General features: G+C 47.5%; 3 protein-coding genes across 4 annotated transcripts; 1 reads left to right on the top strand and 2 right to left on the bottom strand.

Annotated features, from left to right (window-relative positions):
* Positions 1 to 1910: 1910 nt before the first annotated feature.
* On the bottom strand, positions 1911 to 7577 carry Rich (Guanine nucleotide exchange factor subunit Rich). Of its 2 annotated transcripts, XM_070215853.1 has the most exons (3): positions 7399 to 7577; positions 5225 to 7315; positions 1911 to 4509 (listed from the first exon to the last, which is right to left on the bottom strand). In XM_070215853.1, the coding sequence occupies exons 2-3, from the start codon at positions 7295 to 7297 to the stop codon at positions 2269 to 2271; spliced, it is 4314 nt and encodes a 1437-aa protein (XP_070071954.1). In that variant the 5' UTR covers positions 7298 to 7315; positions 7399 to 7577; the 3' UTR covers positions 1911 to 2268. The 2 variants fall into 2 exon arrangements, with proteins under 2 accessions (XP_070071954.1, XP_017004258.2); XM_017148769.3 differs by having other exon boundaries at positions 5225 to 7577.
* A 609-nt stretch (positions 7578 to 8186) lies between these two features.
* Positions 8187 to 11802, top strand: Ddx1 (ATP-dependent RNA helicase Ddx1). The gene is made up of 4 exons (XM_017148775.3): positions 8187 to 8310; positions 8364 to 8415; positions 8469 to 10138; positions 11144 to 11802. The coding sequence occupies exons 1-4, from the start codon at positions 8295 to 8297 to the stop codon at positions 11587 to 11589; spliced, it is 2184 nt and encodes a 727-aa protein (XP_017004264.2). The 5' UTR covers positions 8187 to 8294; the 3' UTR covers positions 11590 to 11802.
* On the bottom strand, positions 11543 to 12442 carry LOC108062204 (GSK3-beta interaction protein). The gene has a single exon (XM_017148776.3). It carries the CDS (start codon positions 12304 to 12306, stop codon positions 11833 to 11835), a length of 474 nt encoding a protein of 157 aa, XP_017004265.2. The 5' UTR covers positions 12307 to 12442; the 3' UTR covers positions 11543 to 11832.
* Between the last annotated feature and the right edge of the window lie 1074 nt (positions 12443 to 13516).

Here is a 13516-nt window from a genome sequence, read left to right as displayed (position 1 = left end):
CGTCGGTGGCTGCCGGCTCCTGGCCGCAATATAAGGAATTCGGAAAAGTTTCTCAAAAAATGTCTGCGCACTTGACGGTGACGGCGACGACTTCCGCTGCAACTTGCAATGTGTCTGGTGTTGATGCCTTTATTTATGTGCTGCCGCTGCGCCGCCACCTTCGTAACTGTAGGCCGGCCCTTCGGTGAAGCGTCAATAGTTGTATTTCAGCCCGCCCGGATCCGGAAGGATGCGAGGTACACGAATTCCTCCTTTTCAACTTAAATATTGCGCTCCGGGGGCCCCGACGTTTGAGAGTGAACTCGCAACTTTTGCGACTTTGGCCGCCCGCCTGCCGCATCGAAACATTATAGTGATTACGCTCAGTAAGACTTACGGTTTTATTGTAAGCCGCCTGGTCCGCAATCCGTAGACTCGGAACTCTACACTTATCAAAAAACTTGCCATTTGCAGTAGTTGAACTCCCCAACATAAGAATGTAGGCTAATATTTTGGCGAATATTAAAAAATAAATACGAACCATATCTAAAGCTTTTACAAAATGTTTGATTTAGTGAGCCTAGTAGTAACTTCAATCGAAAACCCTACGAAATGAAAATCTCCATTCATCTCCAATGTCCTGCATACATTTTTCCATTGTTACCATTCATTTTTGCATAGAACAAGAGAGAACTCTTTAGTCGCGAGCCTCGACTATCAAATACCCATTACTCAGCTTAAGGGATTGCGAGGGCAATGGAGATCTGCAAGCAGCTGATATTTCATTCATTATTTTAACCAATCATCCGATTTCACAGCGGACGGACAGACGGCTCGGCTAGGTGATCCTGATCAATAATATCTTCTACTTGTTTTGTACTCCTATCAAACCTTTTACTCTACGAGTAACGGGTAAATAAATGAAGTGAGTACTAGGTTTTAATAACAACTAAATACTTCGCAACACAGAGTTACAACTTATCTGAAATGGTTCTTAAAACTTTTAGAAAATCATGAAAAGAAAATCCCCTTTTCCTGAGTGCATCTGGGAAAGTGCATGTGTGTGTCGAACGTTGTGAATTGGCAATGCGAAAACTTGGTGGGAAAACTTCAAAAGCGCAGCTCGCACAACACAGACTCGACGGGGACAGCACTCCGGCAGGCACTCCTAACTACCACCTGCATTACCAAATCAAGCAGAGCACGTAATGAATCAGTCACAGCGATTAACTTTTACAGCAGCAGCGAGAGCACAAATTCCAACTGACGTTGTCGCAGAGTCGACATCCTAGGTCTCAATAGACGTTGAGATGAATGGCTTGGCCTTTGATCCTCCGAAAATCGAGGAATCTTGAAAATGTCCACCATTTCCAGTTTCCGAAATCATTGTTGAAAGAAGTACATTTTGGGGAATCTATCTAACACTCTTTTATTTATTTTTTCCCTTATTATCATTCCTCATATGCCGATCAGATTTTTAATAATCTTAGGACCGATTTCTGGTCCGCACGTTACTTTCAAAGTAAGGTTTAAAGTTTTAACTATAATTTCATATTCGATTTCAAGTTAAAAAGCTGGTTTTTAACATAGAAAATTTAATTTTGAAGAACATTTATTTCGACCTGCTTCAGTAAGTAAGCTTATTGCCTAGAAAAAATGTCCCAAAGCAACCCAATTTTATCGAGCTTTTTAACTATTCCGGTTCACAACGACAAAAAAGTCTTTTTTAAACGGTTTTGGCCAATTTTGAGTTTTATCGTAGTTATTAAATGACTTTGGAAAAAAAGGAGTTTTGTAAATCGTATTCTAGACAATTTTATCTTACATTTGATGCCTTGATTATTTAAATATTCCTTTTTAATCTGTAAGCCACTGTACAAATATTAGACACACTTATTGTTAAATAGTTTCATTTATTAGTAAAAATATAATTGTATTTGATTTGTATATTTAAGTATATTGGTTGTATAATTTTAATTAACAAATATTGCAGCAAATTTCATCTACTAAATTATGGATTACATTACGTATGCTTCATACGGTTATACGGTTGTTTGTTTTTCTTTTGCCGGCTACGCTTCGTTGTCTGCATGTGAGTTTCGGTCCGGTCCCTTCTCTAACCCTGTTTCTGAGTGTGTACGCTGGCTTACAATTAACGGAAAATTTTAACAACGAGTTACAGCAACAAAACGCTTTTCACTGACAAATAAGTGCTCGTACGTATGTATCTACATCCTTGCGCTGAGTATGTGGAGTACGGATTAAACCGCTCGGATTACGGCTAACGGCTTACATGAGGCGACATCCCTCCCGCTCGCGGCTGTTCTGCCGCGGCAGCTGGCGCTGAGTGGGCGTTGAATGGGCGGAGGAGCCGCTGGCCACCGCTGCGTTCCCATTCGACTCCAAGCTTGCATGTCGCGTGAGCCGCTGAATATTCGGGTGATGGTCCGTCACCGTCCATTGGTTTCCGTTCGCCTGCTGCGATTTTGGCACAAATTCGCCCTCCTCGTTCTCCAGTCCGTGGAGTCCAGTGGCCACGTCGACGCCCTGCTCGGTGCCCGGGCTGGCATCTTGGAGCGGCAGGCAGGCGGCGTCCCCCAGCGACTGGATGTACTGTTCCAGCAGGTAGAGGTGCGGCTGCAAAGTGAGCACAAATCCCCGGTACAAAGATCCGCTGTGTTCAAAGGTGCTCTGACTCAATTGCTTCAGGGCGGTCTCCGTGCGCAGACAGGTGTGTACAGATTCGCTGCGGATTATCCCGTTGACAATTCTCGATATGGAGGCCGCATCTTGGAGCAGGATGGATAGAACCAGCGCGTAGTCCGTGCAATTGGCCTCGATAAAGAGCTGCAGCAGATAGCGCAGCTTGATGGACAGCTTCTCGGGCAGCGGATCCACAGCCAGGTCGTCCTCCGATGCCGGCAGCGAGTACAGCCGGCGGTAGCGGAAGTTGTCGAACGAAAGCTGCGATCCCGAGCGCGTCTTCAGCACTGCTGGCAATGAGCTGGGCTGCTGCAGCTCTTCCTCCTCCTCCCGAATGCTTGGCTGCAGTTGTGGCGACTGCGTTGCTGCCCCGTTGGGCGTGGCTAGGCTGAAGTAGCCAGACTCCGATGTCTGTGAGGATCCCCCGCCTCCTCCTGTCTGCCGAAGACTGCCGCGTAGCTGGGCAAAGTCGTCTTTGGCCGGAGTGGGAAATGGACTGGGCAGCTGCAGTTCCACGTGCAGCGCTTGCAGGGCTCCCGCAAAGTCATCCAATTTGGCTGCACGCTCCGATTCCTGTGACAACCAGCTGACAAGGTGAAAGTCCAGGTACGCGCACATATAGCCCAAGTCCGTGAGTTTGTGGTTCTGCAGCAGTTGGCGAGCATGGCGCTGCAGGATCAGATCGATGCAGAATGTCTCGCGCTGCTTAGTGGACCGACGACGCACCACCGTAGGTGCCCCCGAACTGCCCGTTTCCGTCAGGGGAGCCACCGGTGGAGCCCCGGGAGCCTGTTTGTCTTTTGGCAGGTTGCTAGTCACCGTGGTGGAGAAACTTCTCTCTCTGGCAATGGGACCCAGGACCATGTTAAAGGCATCCGCATTCTGGTTCACCTGCTGCTGTGTGTTCACCTGGGGAGGCGGAGCGATTTTCACATTCACCACCATCGAGGAGCGCGGCGAATCGATCTCGTTTGGATCGATGGCCTTTAGAAAGCGAATCAGATCCTTGGCCAGCTCCCACTTTCGCTGCTGCAGAGCAATGTCCAGCAGCATGGTGGCATACTGCTTGCTCACCACAGAGGGCTCCAGGTTCTGCAGGATTATCAGGTAGCTGGCCGCCGTGTCTAGCTGCTCCGACTGCAGGCACATCTGGAACAGATCCTTGGGCTTTCCGGCCATTGAAAAGAGATAAGGCCACAGGGCAATCTCTGTTTTGCGGGCACACTGCACAATTGTCTCCAAGTAGACAGGGAACTCCCTTATAAAATCCAGAATGCTGGGCAGCTGTGCATCCGGAATGGGCTGCTTGCTTGTGGCCTCCTCCTCCAGAACCTCGTGGAGCAGAAGTTCTAGGGCGTGCGGAAAATAAGGCAGCGAGCGACACGACTGCGCAATCTCCCACGCAGAGTATCCAAGGTTCCGCTTAATCAGCTGGCGCAGCACCTTGTGCAGATAGATCTGCGACTTGCGCTCCATCACGGCGAACGGAAGTGAGAAGTGGGAGCCCTGCTCATTGGCATACAGCGTGCTCTCGTTCTCCACTCCCAGCACGATTACATTATCGAAGAGCACGACGAGGGGGTAAAGTTTCAGTGGAAATCCCAGCATTATCCGCTTCGACATAAAGCTGTGCAGACGCTGGGCACCGCCCTGCTCTCCCTCGCGCCGCTCCCTTCCCGGCGGTAGGATTGGAAGCCACACACGCATGCCGTGGGCCCCCGAGTAAAGCCAGAGGCAGTCGCGCATCGCACAGCGTTCCAGGGAGTGCGACAGCCAGAAGACCTCGACGCAGCTAGCCAAGCACGTGGCTAACAGAGTGTTGGGAACCTAATTGGTAAGCAAATTGTCATTAGAATATATGTTAAAATCATACATATTATAAGACTTAGGATTTTGCATATTTGCATATTTTTATAGGAAAAAGATGGATCAATTCCGAAAACACCAAAGTTCGCTTCAATAAAAATATAGTTTGAAATAATGGCATATTTTATTTGTTTTGCATATTGGCATAAAATGCATATGCATAAAATATGCAAAGTATATGCAAAATATATGCAAAATATAAAATAAATTCAACTATTCAAGATTGACCATTTCGTAGCCAACCTAATTTACCCGAAGAAAATTGTTTGTTCCTTTTCGTCATTTCTAAGATATCTAATTTTTTCCCAAATTTAAGGAAACCCTATTTATACTTACAACAAGTAGGCGATAAGGGGGCAAAAATAGTAAAAGGGCAGAATAGTTCTTGGCCCTATCGGCCAAACTGCTCGTTTAAATTGATCGTCGTGTTTACTGAAGGTTCCTTAAATTACCAAAAGCCCTCTGGTAGAATTAAAAATTTAAGCCTCCATTTGTTCGCATATATTTTGCATATTTTATGCATATATTTTTTGCATAAATTTAGCATATTTCCGATATGCATCCGAATTTATTACATTTGAAAAAGATGACACCTACCTAAAAATTTTGGTAAAAATCTGACCAAAAATTGACAAATATGGAAAATCCGAGGTCTAAATATTATCATAACACTTACCTGTTCCCCAGCGTCGCGCTGGATCATCAAGATGCGGCCGCAAACGTTTACAATTATAGTCTCCGCCTGCTCGCCACCCGGCTGCTGACCCTGTGGCTTTAGCTCATTCTTAAGGTTCGTCACTGTCAAACTCACTATGCACGCGGGGTGGATGCAGATGCTCTTCACATCCAGTTCGTAGGCGCACTCAATATCCAAGGCATAGGCCGATTTTTTGGACATATTAAACAGACTCACGATCCCATCGGCAGTCAGAACAATCAACTGGTGCCGAAATGAGTTGAGGCTTATAACAGGCGCACGCACCTGCAGCTTGTGGCCGTATTGGTTGTCCAGCTTGCAGTCCGCCGGATAGCAACGCAGCTCGTCCGTGCGGTCCAGCAGTGAGTAGCATCCCATGACCACAAAGCCGTGCCACCAGAGAAGCCCGCCGGAGACCACAAAGTCCTTCTCCTGCGACTCGTTGCCGAAGAGCTTCCAGCGGCGGGTGACCAGCGAGTAGTGCGCCAGGCCAGTGCGCCCGGCCACCGCCAAGTGGAGTCCATCCGGATCGATTGCAGCATACCGAATTGGCCAGTTGGTGGCCGCATAGTTGAGCGGCAGCTGCAAAACCGTCCAATACTTGCTCTCCGTGAGGATGCTGCCCGTGTGCGGGCTCTGCTTCAACTCTAGGCAGTCGCCATCGCCGGATATCGTGTCATCCGAGCCCACGCCGCTAGAGGGGAACGTGGCCTGGCTGCCGGCATATGTCTGCTCCAAGTTGTTGCCCTGGTTGAGGTACAGGCAATCGTCGCCCTGCAGCAGGATGTGCGGATTGGTGGTCATGCAGGGATTCATGCTCAGCGCACTCTTTACAAACTGTAGCTGCAGCACATTGCTCTTGTCGTTTTCCTCCCTCTCCGGCGGCTGCTGCGTCAGCATAAAAAGCTGATAGCCCTCGGTGGACCACTCCAGCCGGCGGAGCTTGAGGGGATTTTGCCGAACTAGATCCACGTTGAGGCCAAAGTCCCAGCTTAGGGTGGACATTAGCAGCGCTCCAAATGTGCTCCAGAGGGACAGACCACCATTCGTCCAACTAACTGCCAGGACGCAGCCGTCGGGGCTCCACTTTAGCTCGTTCACCGAGCCCAGACTGCCGGGCAGCACATTTTCCGTGAGCATAAGGCGGTGCGAGAACTCCAGCCCGCCGGTGGCCTCGTCTATCCCATAAACATTCACCGCGGAGCTCTCCTGGCCGTAGGCCAACAGCCGAAACTTGTGGTTCACACTGCAGACGCTCGCATCCTCCACATCGGGCACCCAGAAGCCGTGCATGTGGTCGGTCTCGAATCTCAGATGGTTGGCAATCAGGAAGGCGGCACGGCGATCGCTGAAGACGGCCGCACAGCCGCCGATAAACGGGGAGTACTCCAGCGAGGCCACATAGGAGTCCCTGCTCAGGGGTGGAACATTCCGGGCGGCGGACTGCTGCTGCTGCTGCTGCACGTAGAAGGGAATGTCGCGCAGCTTGATGGCCGCCAGGGCTGGCAGCTCCAGTTCGTTCTCGGCGTGCTCCAGCTGAGTCCATTGCAAGCGCAGCAGCTCGCAGGACTGAGTGGCCAGGAGGAGTTCGCTGAGGCTGATGCAGCACACGGTGGTGATGACGGAGCCCAGGGTAACGCTGCACAGCTCGCGCAGGCTCAGGCGGGGAATGTTCTCCTTGATGAACAGCTCGGCGGAGTCGCGTTTGAGGCTCGCAGAGGGTGGATCCACCTGCAGAAGGATACCACTTCCATTCGCATCGAAGTCCAGCTGGTAGAGCAGCAGGGCGCCGGATGCGGTCAGCAGGGCCAGTTGCCGGGAGTCGGGCTTCCACACAATCACCTGGTTCGAGCCGTACTGCCGCAAGGAGTCCTCCGTGCGCCGAAAGTAGGCGATGGGAATGAGCGGGTTGGCGTACCAGATGCCCAGGAAGTCATCGCCCACGGCGGCCACGAGTATCTTGACCGCGTCGCAGCAGATGTGCCGGATACTGGCGCTCTCGCCGGGCAGCGCCAGGCCCACCCGCTTGGGCCAGCCCACGGGAAAGTACATCCTCCGAGTGAAAAGTGGCTGCGCAAACGGAAAACTGCATTAGCAAGGGCGGGGGTGCGGAAAAACGGTTTTTGCCTGCGGACGGGTGCGGGTGCAATTACATTGTGTGGGTTACGCCCAGTTTTACATGATCTCCCTCGCCTAATTAGCACTTTTACCAAACATTCCACAGCACAACAAGAATTCTGCGCGATTTTACGCGTATACAAATGTGAGTGCTGACATTCGCCCCGAAATCACAGCTGTTTGCCAATCGCCGTTTCGCACCACTGATTTGTTCAAGCAACAGTGCTGATAGCTTAGCTTTTTTCCGCTAGCTGTTTCGAAAAAATTTAATTTTTGTCTTTTTTGCAGAGATTTATTAATTTTGGCCTGTCAAGAATATCTTTTTACAATATTTAATATAAAGTTAAAACTTTACTATTTTCGGTAGTCAAACGTAATATAACTAAAAATTATCCATCAATATTCTATTATGGTAGGTCGGGTTCATATCCTTTTTCATAAATTCAGGAGAAGAAAATTACTGATAAGCCAGCTTTAATGGTTATAATTAAATTACAAATTTAAAATATGTTAGTTTTCAAAAACACAGATTGTATTTTGAAAATACTCTTTATTGACGAAACAAAAATAAAAATAAAGAACAGCCTGTAAGTTCTTTTTAAATCAAAGAGTCTGACAAATTTTAACGCTTGATTTGTTGAATAGTTCAGATGAATAGTTTCTGGAAATTCTGAAACAAAATCAAAAACAATTTGTAATGATCGAACATAAAATCGAAACTCTCGTCCAAAAGCCCCTTAATTTCAATCATAGCTATTTTTCTTTAAAATACTTGAATTTATTTATTTGCCAGCCTACTTTGGCACCACTGAAAAGTTCCAGATTTGTAGTTCCCGAACTGGTTCAGTCACAAACCACCGTCAAATTGAACTTGATAAATCAGCCGGCATTCGAGCAGCATAAAAAAGAGGATTTCACAAATATTCTCAAAATGACTGCGTTCGAAGGTAAGTTGAAATCAATATTCCATCAATATTTTATATCTAATTCCTGCCCGCAGAGTTTGGCGTGCTTCCGGAGCTGGGAAAGGCCACCGACGAATTGGACTGGACGTAAGGAGAAACACACTTTAATTTCCCATAACTTAACTTTACTTAACTTGCAGCCTGCCCACCGATGTCCAGGCGGAGGCCATTCCCCTGATCCTGGGCGGCGGCGATGTGCTGATGGCCGCCGAAACGGGATCGGGAAAAACGGGTGCCTTCTGCCTGCCCATCCTGCAGATCGTGTGGGAGACTCTGCGGGATCTGGAGGAGGGAAAAGCGGGCAAGGGCGCCGCAGGAGGAGCATCTGTGGCGCCCTGGACCATGTCCTTCTTCGACCGCGGCAACGCCCTGGCCGTGACTCCCGAGGGCCTGCGCTGCCAGTCGCGGGAGTTCAAGGAGTGGCACGGATGCCGCGCCACCACCGGTGTCCGCGGCAGGGGAAAGTTCTACTTCGAGGCCACCGTCACCGACGAGGGCCTCTGTCGCGTGGGCTGGTCCACGCAGCAGGCGAACCTCGATCTGGGCACCTGCCGCATGGGCTTCGGATTCGGCGGAACCGGCAAGAAGTCCAACAACCGACAGTTTGACGATTACGGCGAGGCCTTCGGCAAGGCGGATGTCATTGGTTGCCTGCTTGATTTGCAGCGCCTGGAGGTGAGCTTCTCCAAGAATGGACAGCACCTTGGGGTGGCCTTCCGCCTGCCGGAGAACCTGGCCAAGGAGACCTTCTACCCGGCGGTGGTGCTTAAGAACGCAGAAATGCTGTTCAACTTTGGAAAGACTGACTTTAAGTACGCCCCGGGCAACGGATTTGTGGCCGCCTGCCAGGCAGGAGCGGAGCATAGCAGGGCCAATCCAGTGGCCAGTGCCGCAGCTGGAGCAACGAGCGCCAAACCGGCGCCGAATGCCCCGCAGGCAATCATCATCGAGCCCAGCAGGGAGCTCGCGGAGCAGACCTACAACCAGATCGAGAAGTTCAAGTACCACTTGAGCAACCCCGAGGTGCGCTCCCTGCTGCTCATTGGCGGCGTGAGGCTAGAAGAGCAGAAGGCGCAGCTGATGCAGGGCACCCACATCGTGGTGGGCACCCCGGGCCGTCTGGAGGAGATGATCAACAGCGGCCTAGTGCTGCTCACCCATTGCCGCTTCTTCGTGCTGGACGAGGCTGACGCTCTGCTCAAGCAGGGCTACACCGAACTGATTGACCGGTTGCACAAGCAAATACCCAAGATCACGTCGGACGGTCGCCGGCTGCAGATGGTTGTCTGCTCCGCGACGTTGCACGCGTTCGAAGTGAAGAAGATGGCCGAGCGCCTGATGCACTTCCCCACCTGGGTGGATCTAAAAGGGGAAGATGCCGTGCCGGAGACAGTGCACCACGTCGTTTGCCTGGTTGATCCCCAGGCGGATTCCAGCTGGCAGTCGCTGCGCCAGCCCATCAACACCGACGGCGTCCACGATCGGGACAACGTGCATCCGGGCAATCCCTCCCAGGAGACGCAGTCGCAGGCAGTCAAGCTGCTGAAGGGAGAGTACTGTGTCCACGCCATAGAGAAGCACAAGATGGACAGGGCCATCATCTTCTGCCGCACCAAGCAGGACTGCGACAACCTGGAGAAATATCTTCGCCAGCGTGGCGGGCAGCGCTACTCGTGCGTCTGCCTGCACGGCGACCGAAAGCCGCAGGAGCGCAAACAGAACCTCGAGATGTTCAAGCGGCAGCAGGTCAAGTTTCTCATTTGCACGGATGTGGCGGCCCGCGGGCTTGACATCACCGGACTGCCGTTCAGTAAGTTTATAGCATGGACCGTAAATAATCATTATTTGAGATTTTTATTTTAAAAAGACTACTCTGATATTTTGTTTTAAACGTCAAAAATAACGTTCTTTTTACTCTTGTCCACAAAGTATATGCATTTCAACAAATCTGGAAAGCAAATTAACTGTTATTTGTTCATGTCTATAAAGTGCATAAAAACCAGTTAAATTGTTGATTTAAACTTGTAAAAACCTCAGTAGGCCTTTTAAAAAAAAATCTTAAATAATGATTATTTACGGTCCCTGGTTTACAGGTTTAGATAATACAGATAGGCAAAGAAGGTCTCAAATAGGTCAATAGGTCTCTCAAAAGATAGAAAATCTTAGAAGCAGGGACCGTAATCATTATAAGCGATATTAAAAAAAATTAGAAAAAATCATTAATCCTAATAATCAATATTTTTGAGTTTTATAAATATGTATCAGGATAATCCTTTTTTTTTTTTTTAATTTTATGAATATTTATCAGGAATAATCATTCAAAAATATCGCTCACAAATAATGAAAAACCTCTTAAAAAGCGGTTTTAAGTTTAAAAGAGGTATGTGCGTATTCCATTACTGAAACGTCTTAATAAGATAGTATGAACTAAATTATCTAAATCGATATGTAGTCTAGGTGCTAGTGGGAATATAAAAAATGGTATTGAAAAAGATACTTATTCTATGTGGGATTCGAACTCCACTAATTACAAGTAATGATTATTCCTGATACATATTAATAAAAGTAAAAAATAGTGATTATTTCTTAGCAATATTAATTAAAAATCAAAAAACCGTGATCATTGCGGATTTGAAGATCATTGCGGATTTAAATAGTAACCAAATGGTGTATTTCATTTGTTTTCCGACTATTATATATGACTGCTTTTTAGATTTAAAAGTAATGATTACTTTCGCTCCCCACTCAGAGCAAACAGTTACAGTACACTGATATATTTATTTTTAAATGACCTTTTTTTCCTTCTTACTCCCAGTGATCAATGTAACGCTGCCCGACGACAAAACCAACTATGTGCACCGCATCGGACGCGTGGGCAGGGCGGAGCGCATGGGCCTGGCCATCAGCCTGGTGTCCACGGTGCCGGAGAAGGTGTGGTATCACGGCGAGTGGTGCAAGTCGCGCGGCCGCAACTGCAGCAACACCAACCTGACCGACGTCCGCGGGTGCTGCATCTGGTACAACGAGCCCAATCTGCTGGCCGAAGTGGAGGATCACCTGAACATTACCATCCAGCAGGTGGACCGGGCCATGGAGGTGCCGGTCAACGACTTCGACGGCAAGGTGGTGTACGGCCAGAAGAACTTCAACACGGGAAGCGGCTACGAGGACCATGTCGAGCAGCTGGTGCCCACCGTTCGCAAACTGACCGACCTCGAGTTGCAATCACAATCTTTATTCTTGAAACGCCTTAAGGTCTAAAACGGATTTGGATCGGGAGCTGGATCTGGAGCGGTATTCGTTTGCTAAGCAAGGAGAGGGTGTCGTGAACGGAGGACTGCATGACCAACTCACGCGGGAATACTTTTGCGGCACAGACACACATAAATATGTAGGAAATCGGAGCTGTCGCTCTGTCATTACGAGTAAACATTCAATTAAACTAACATTAAAATCTTCTGTCTAAAGAGTAAACAGCCTCGGTTGGGAGCTGGAGCTTGAGTATCACTCCTCCTCTTCCTCCTCCTCCTCCTCTTCGTCCTCCTCGTAGAACTGAGTCCTCATCTGCTGCAGCTGCCTGAGTTGCTGGCACAGCTGGTTCCCGAACGACTCCACGTAGCGTGGGCTGATCTTGTCCAGCAGTGCGTAGGGCGTCTCAAAGATCTCCTCCTGCTCCTCCACATCGTTGTCCTGGTCCTGTCCGTTGCGCAGCAGGGCGGAGATCCGCGCATCCTCGTCGATGGTGTCGTACTGGGAGGAGACGATCTTGAAGCCACGACTGGTCACCTGCACGCAGCAGGTGGCACTCTCGATGGTCCGGATGTTGAGGTAGATCTGCGTGGCATCGCTGGCCAGTTTGGAGGAGATGCAGATCTCCGCGACGTGGGCCTTCACATCGTTGATGATGGCGTTCGCCTCGTCCTCGCAGTTGAAGGGCTGCTCCTCCCCAGGCTCCGCGCTGGCTTTCGGTTCGCCCATCCTGTCTGAGTTTCTACGGAGGGCTTCGGCTCGCCTTTTAATTGAATCCCAGTCGATTTCGTTCGGTTTTTACAGGCGCAACATGTCTTTCTATTCCATATGTCAATTCAGCTGTCTGCCGTCTGCCGCGCGTTAGTACATTTCAGATGGCGAATAAAGGCGAGGCGTTCTGATTTTGGTTTTCTCTACTTTTAGGGCCGTTTTCTCGTCCGCCTGTTAAATTTAAAATATGGTTAAAACTTTGATTTCCCATACGATTTCCACTTTAAATTTAACAAACGGACGAGAAAACGGACCTTAATTTGAAAAAAAAAATCTTGGATTTCTTAGAATGTTGAATTGCTTAATTGTAAAAAATTCCCTTAACTGTTAAATTGTTGAAAATTCAAAAGAAAATTAAAAAAATTTTGGAATCTTCAAAAACAAAAAACGTAAAATTTGATTTTTTGTATTGTTACTGCCTAATAATGTTACCGATGTAAGAAAAACTAAAAATATGTTTTCTATTTTGATTTTAAAGTAAAGAAAGCTAATGAGGCTGAGGAACAGCTGATTAACAACTCACCAAAGTACAACAATTCAGCAATTTAACAGTTTAGAGAATACCCAAAATAGAAAATTGTAGCAATATAGAACCCTAAATGGGTAATGAATTTTTAAACAGCTCTTATTTATTAAAAAGTTTCATGAAACTTAAAACATGTCAAATTTGATATTGTATTATTATTTACTGTCTCAATTGTTACCAAGTAGAGCCCTGCATGAATGGATTCAATGAATTATTTTGAATTTTTTTCTGTTATATGAATGAATTAATTAGAATTTTGTGTTTAATAGAATTGAATGAATTTGAATTTTGACTTTAATAGAATTGAATGAATGAATGGCATGAATTCCGAAATAATTCAAACGACAATTTATTTTGAGGAAGAAAGGGCCATTATTTTGTGATTAAATCTACCTGAATTTTATTTACTATGCAGTTAACATTGATTTGTTAAAAATTTTCCACTTTTTGTTCTCAAAAGAAAACACAAAAAAAATCTGAAAAATTCAAACAATTCATAAAATATTTCATTCGATTCATTCAATTTGAAATGAATTAAAACAACATTCAATTTATTTCACATAGAATTGAATTAAACAAATCAGAAATTCCATGGCATACTATGATAAAACAAAAATTGAATGATTCATGCAGGGCTCTATT

Source organism: Drosophila takahashii, chromosome 3L, assembly GCF_030179915.1.
Source record: "Drosophila takahashii strain IR98-3 E-12201 chromosome 3L, DtakHiC1v2, whole genome shotgun sequence".
Taxonomy (NCBI): Eukaryota; Metazoa; Arthropoda; class Insecta; order Diptera; family Drosophilidae; genus Drosophila; species Drosophila takahashii.
Note: the sequence above shows the minus strand (reverse complement) of the source record. Positions and strands in the feature narration are given on the sequence as shown.

What these genes read in the sequence shown, in the direction of transcription:
- Rich (XM_017148769.3), bottom strand. Translation starts at nt 7,297, where the DNA reads ATGTACTTTCCCGTGGGCTGGCCCAAGCGGGTGGGCCTGGCGCTGCCC. An exon ending in AGCGCGACGCTGGGGAACAG is followed by an intron (nt 4,510 to 5,224) that starts GTAAGTGTTATG and finishes CTTACCAATTAG; the next exon opens with GTTCCCAACACTCTGTTAGC.
- Ddx1 (XM_017148775.3), top strand. An exon ending in ACCGACGAATTGGACTGGAC is followed by an intron (nt 8,416 to 8,468) that starts GTAAGGAGAAAC and finishes CTTAACTTGCAG; the next exon opens with CCTGCCCACCGATGTCCAGG. An exon ending in CATCACCGGACTGCCGTTCA is followed by an intron (nt 10,139 to 11,143) that starts GTAAGTTTATAG and finishes TCTTACTCCCAG; the next exon opens with TGATCAATGTAACGCTGCCC.
- LOC108062204 (XM_017148776.3), bottom strand. Translation starts at nt 12,306, where the DNA reads ATGGGCGAACCGAAAGCCAGCGCGGAGCCTGGGGAGGAGCAGCCCTTC.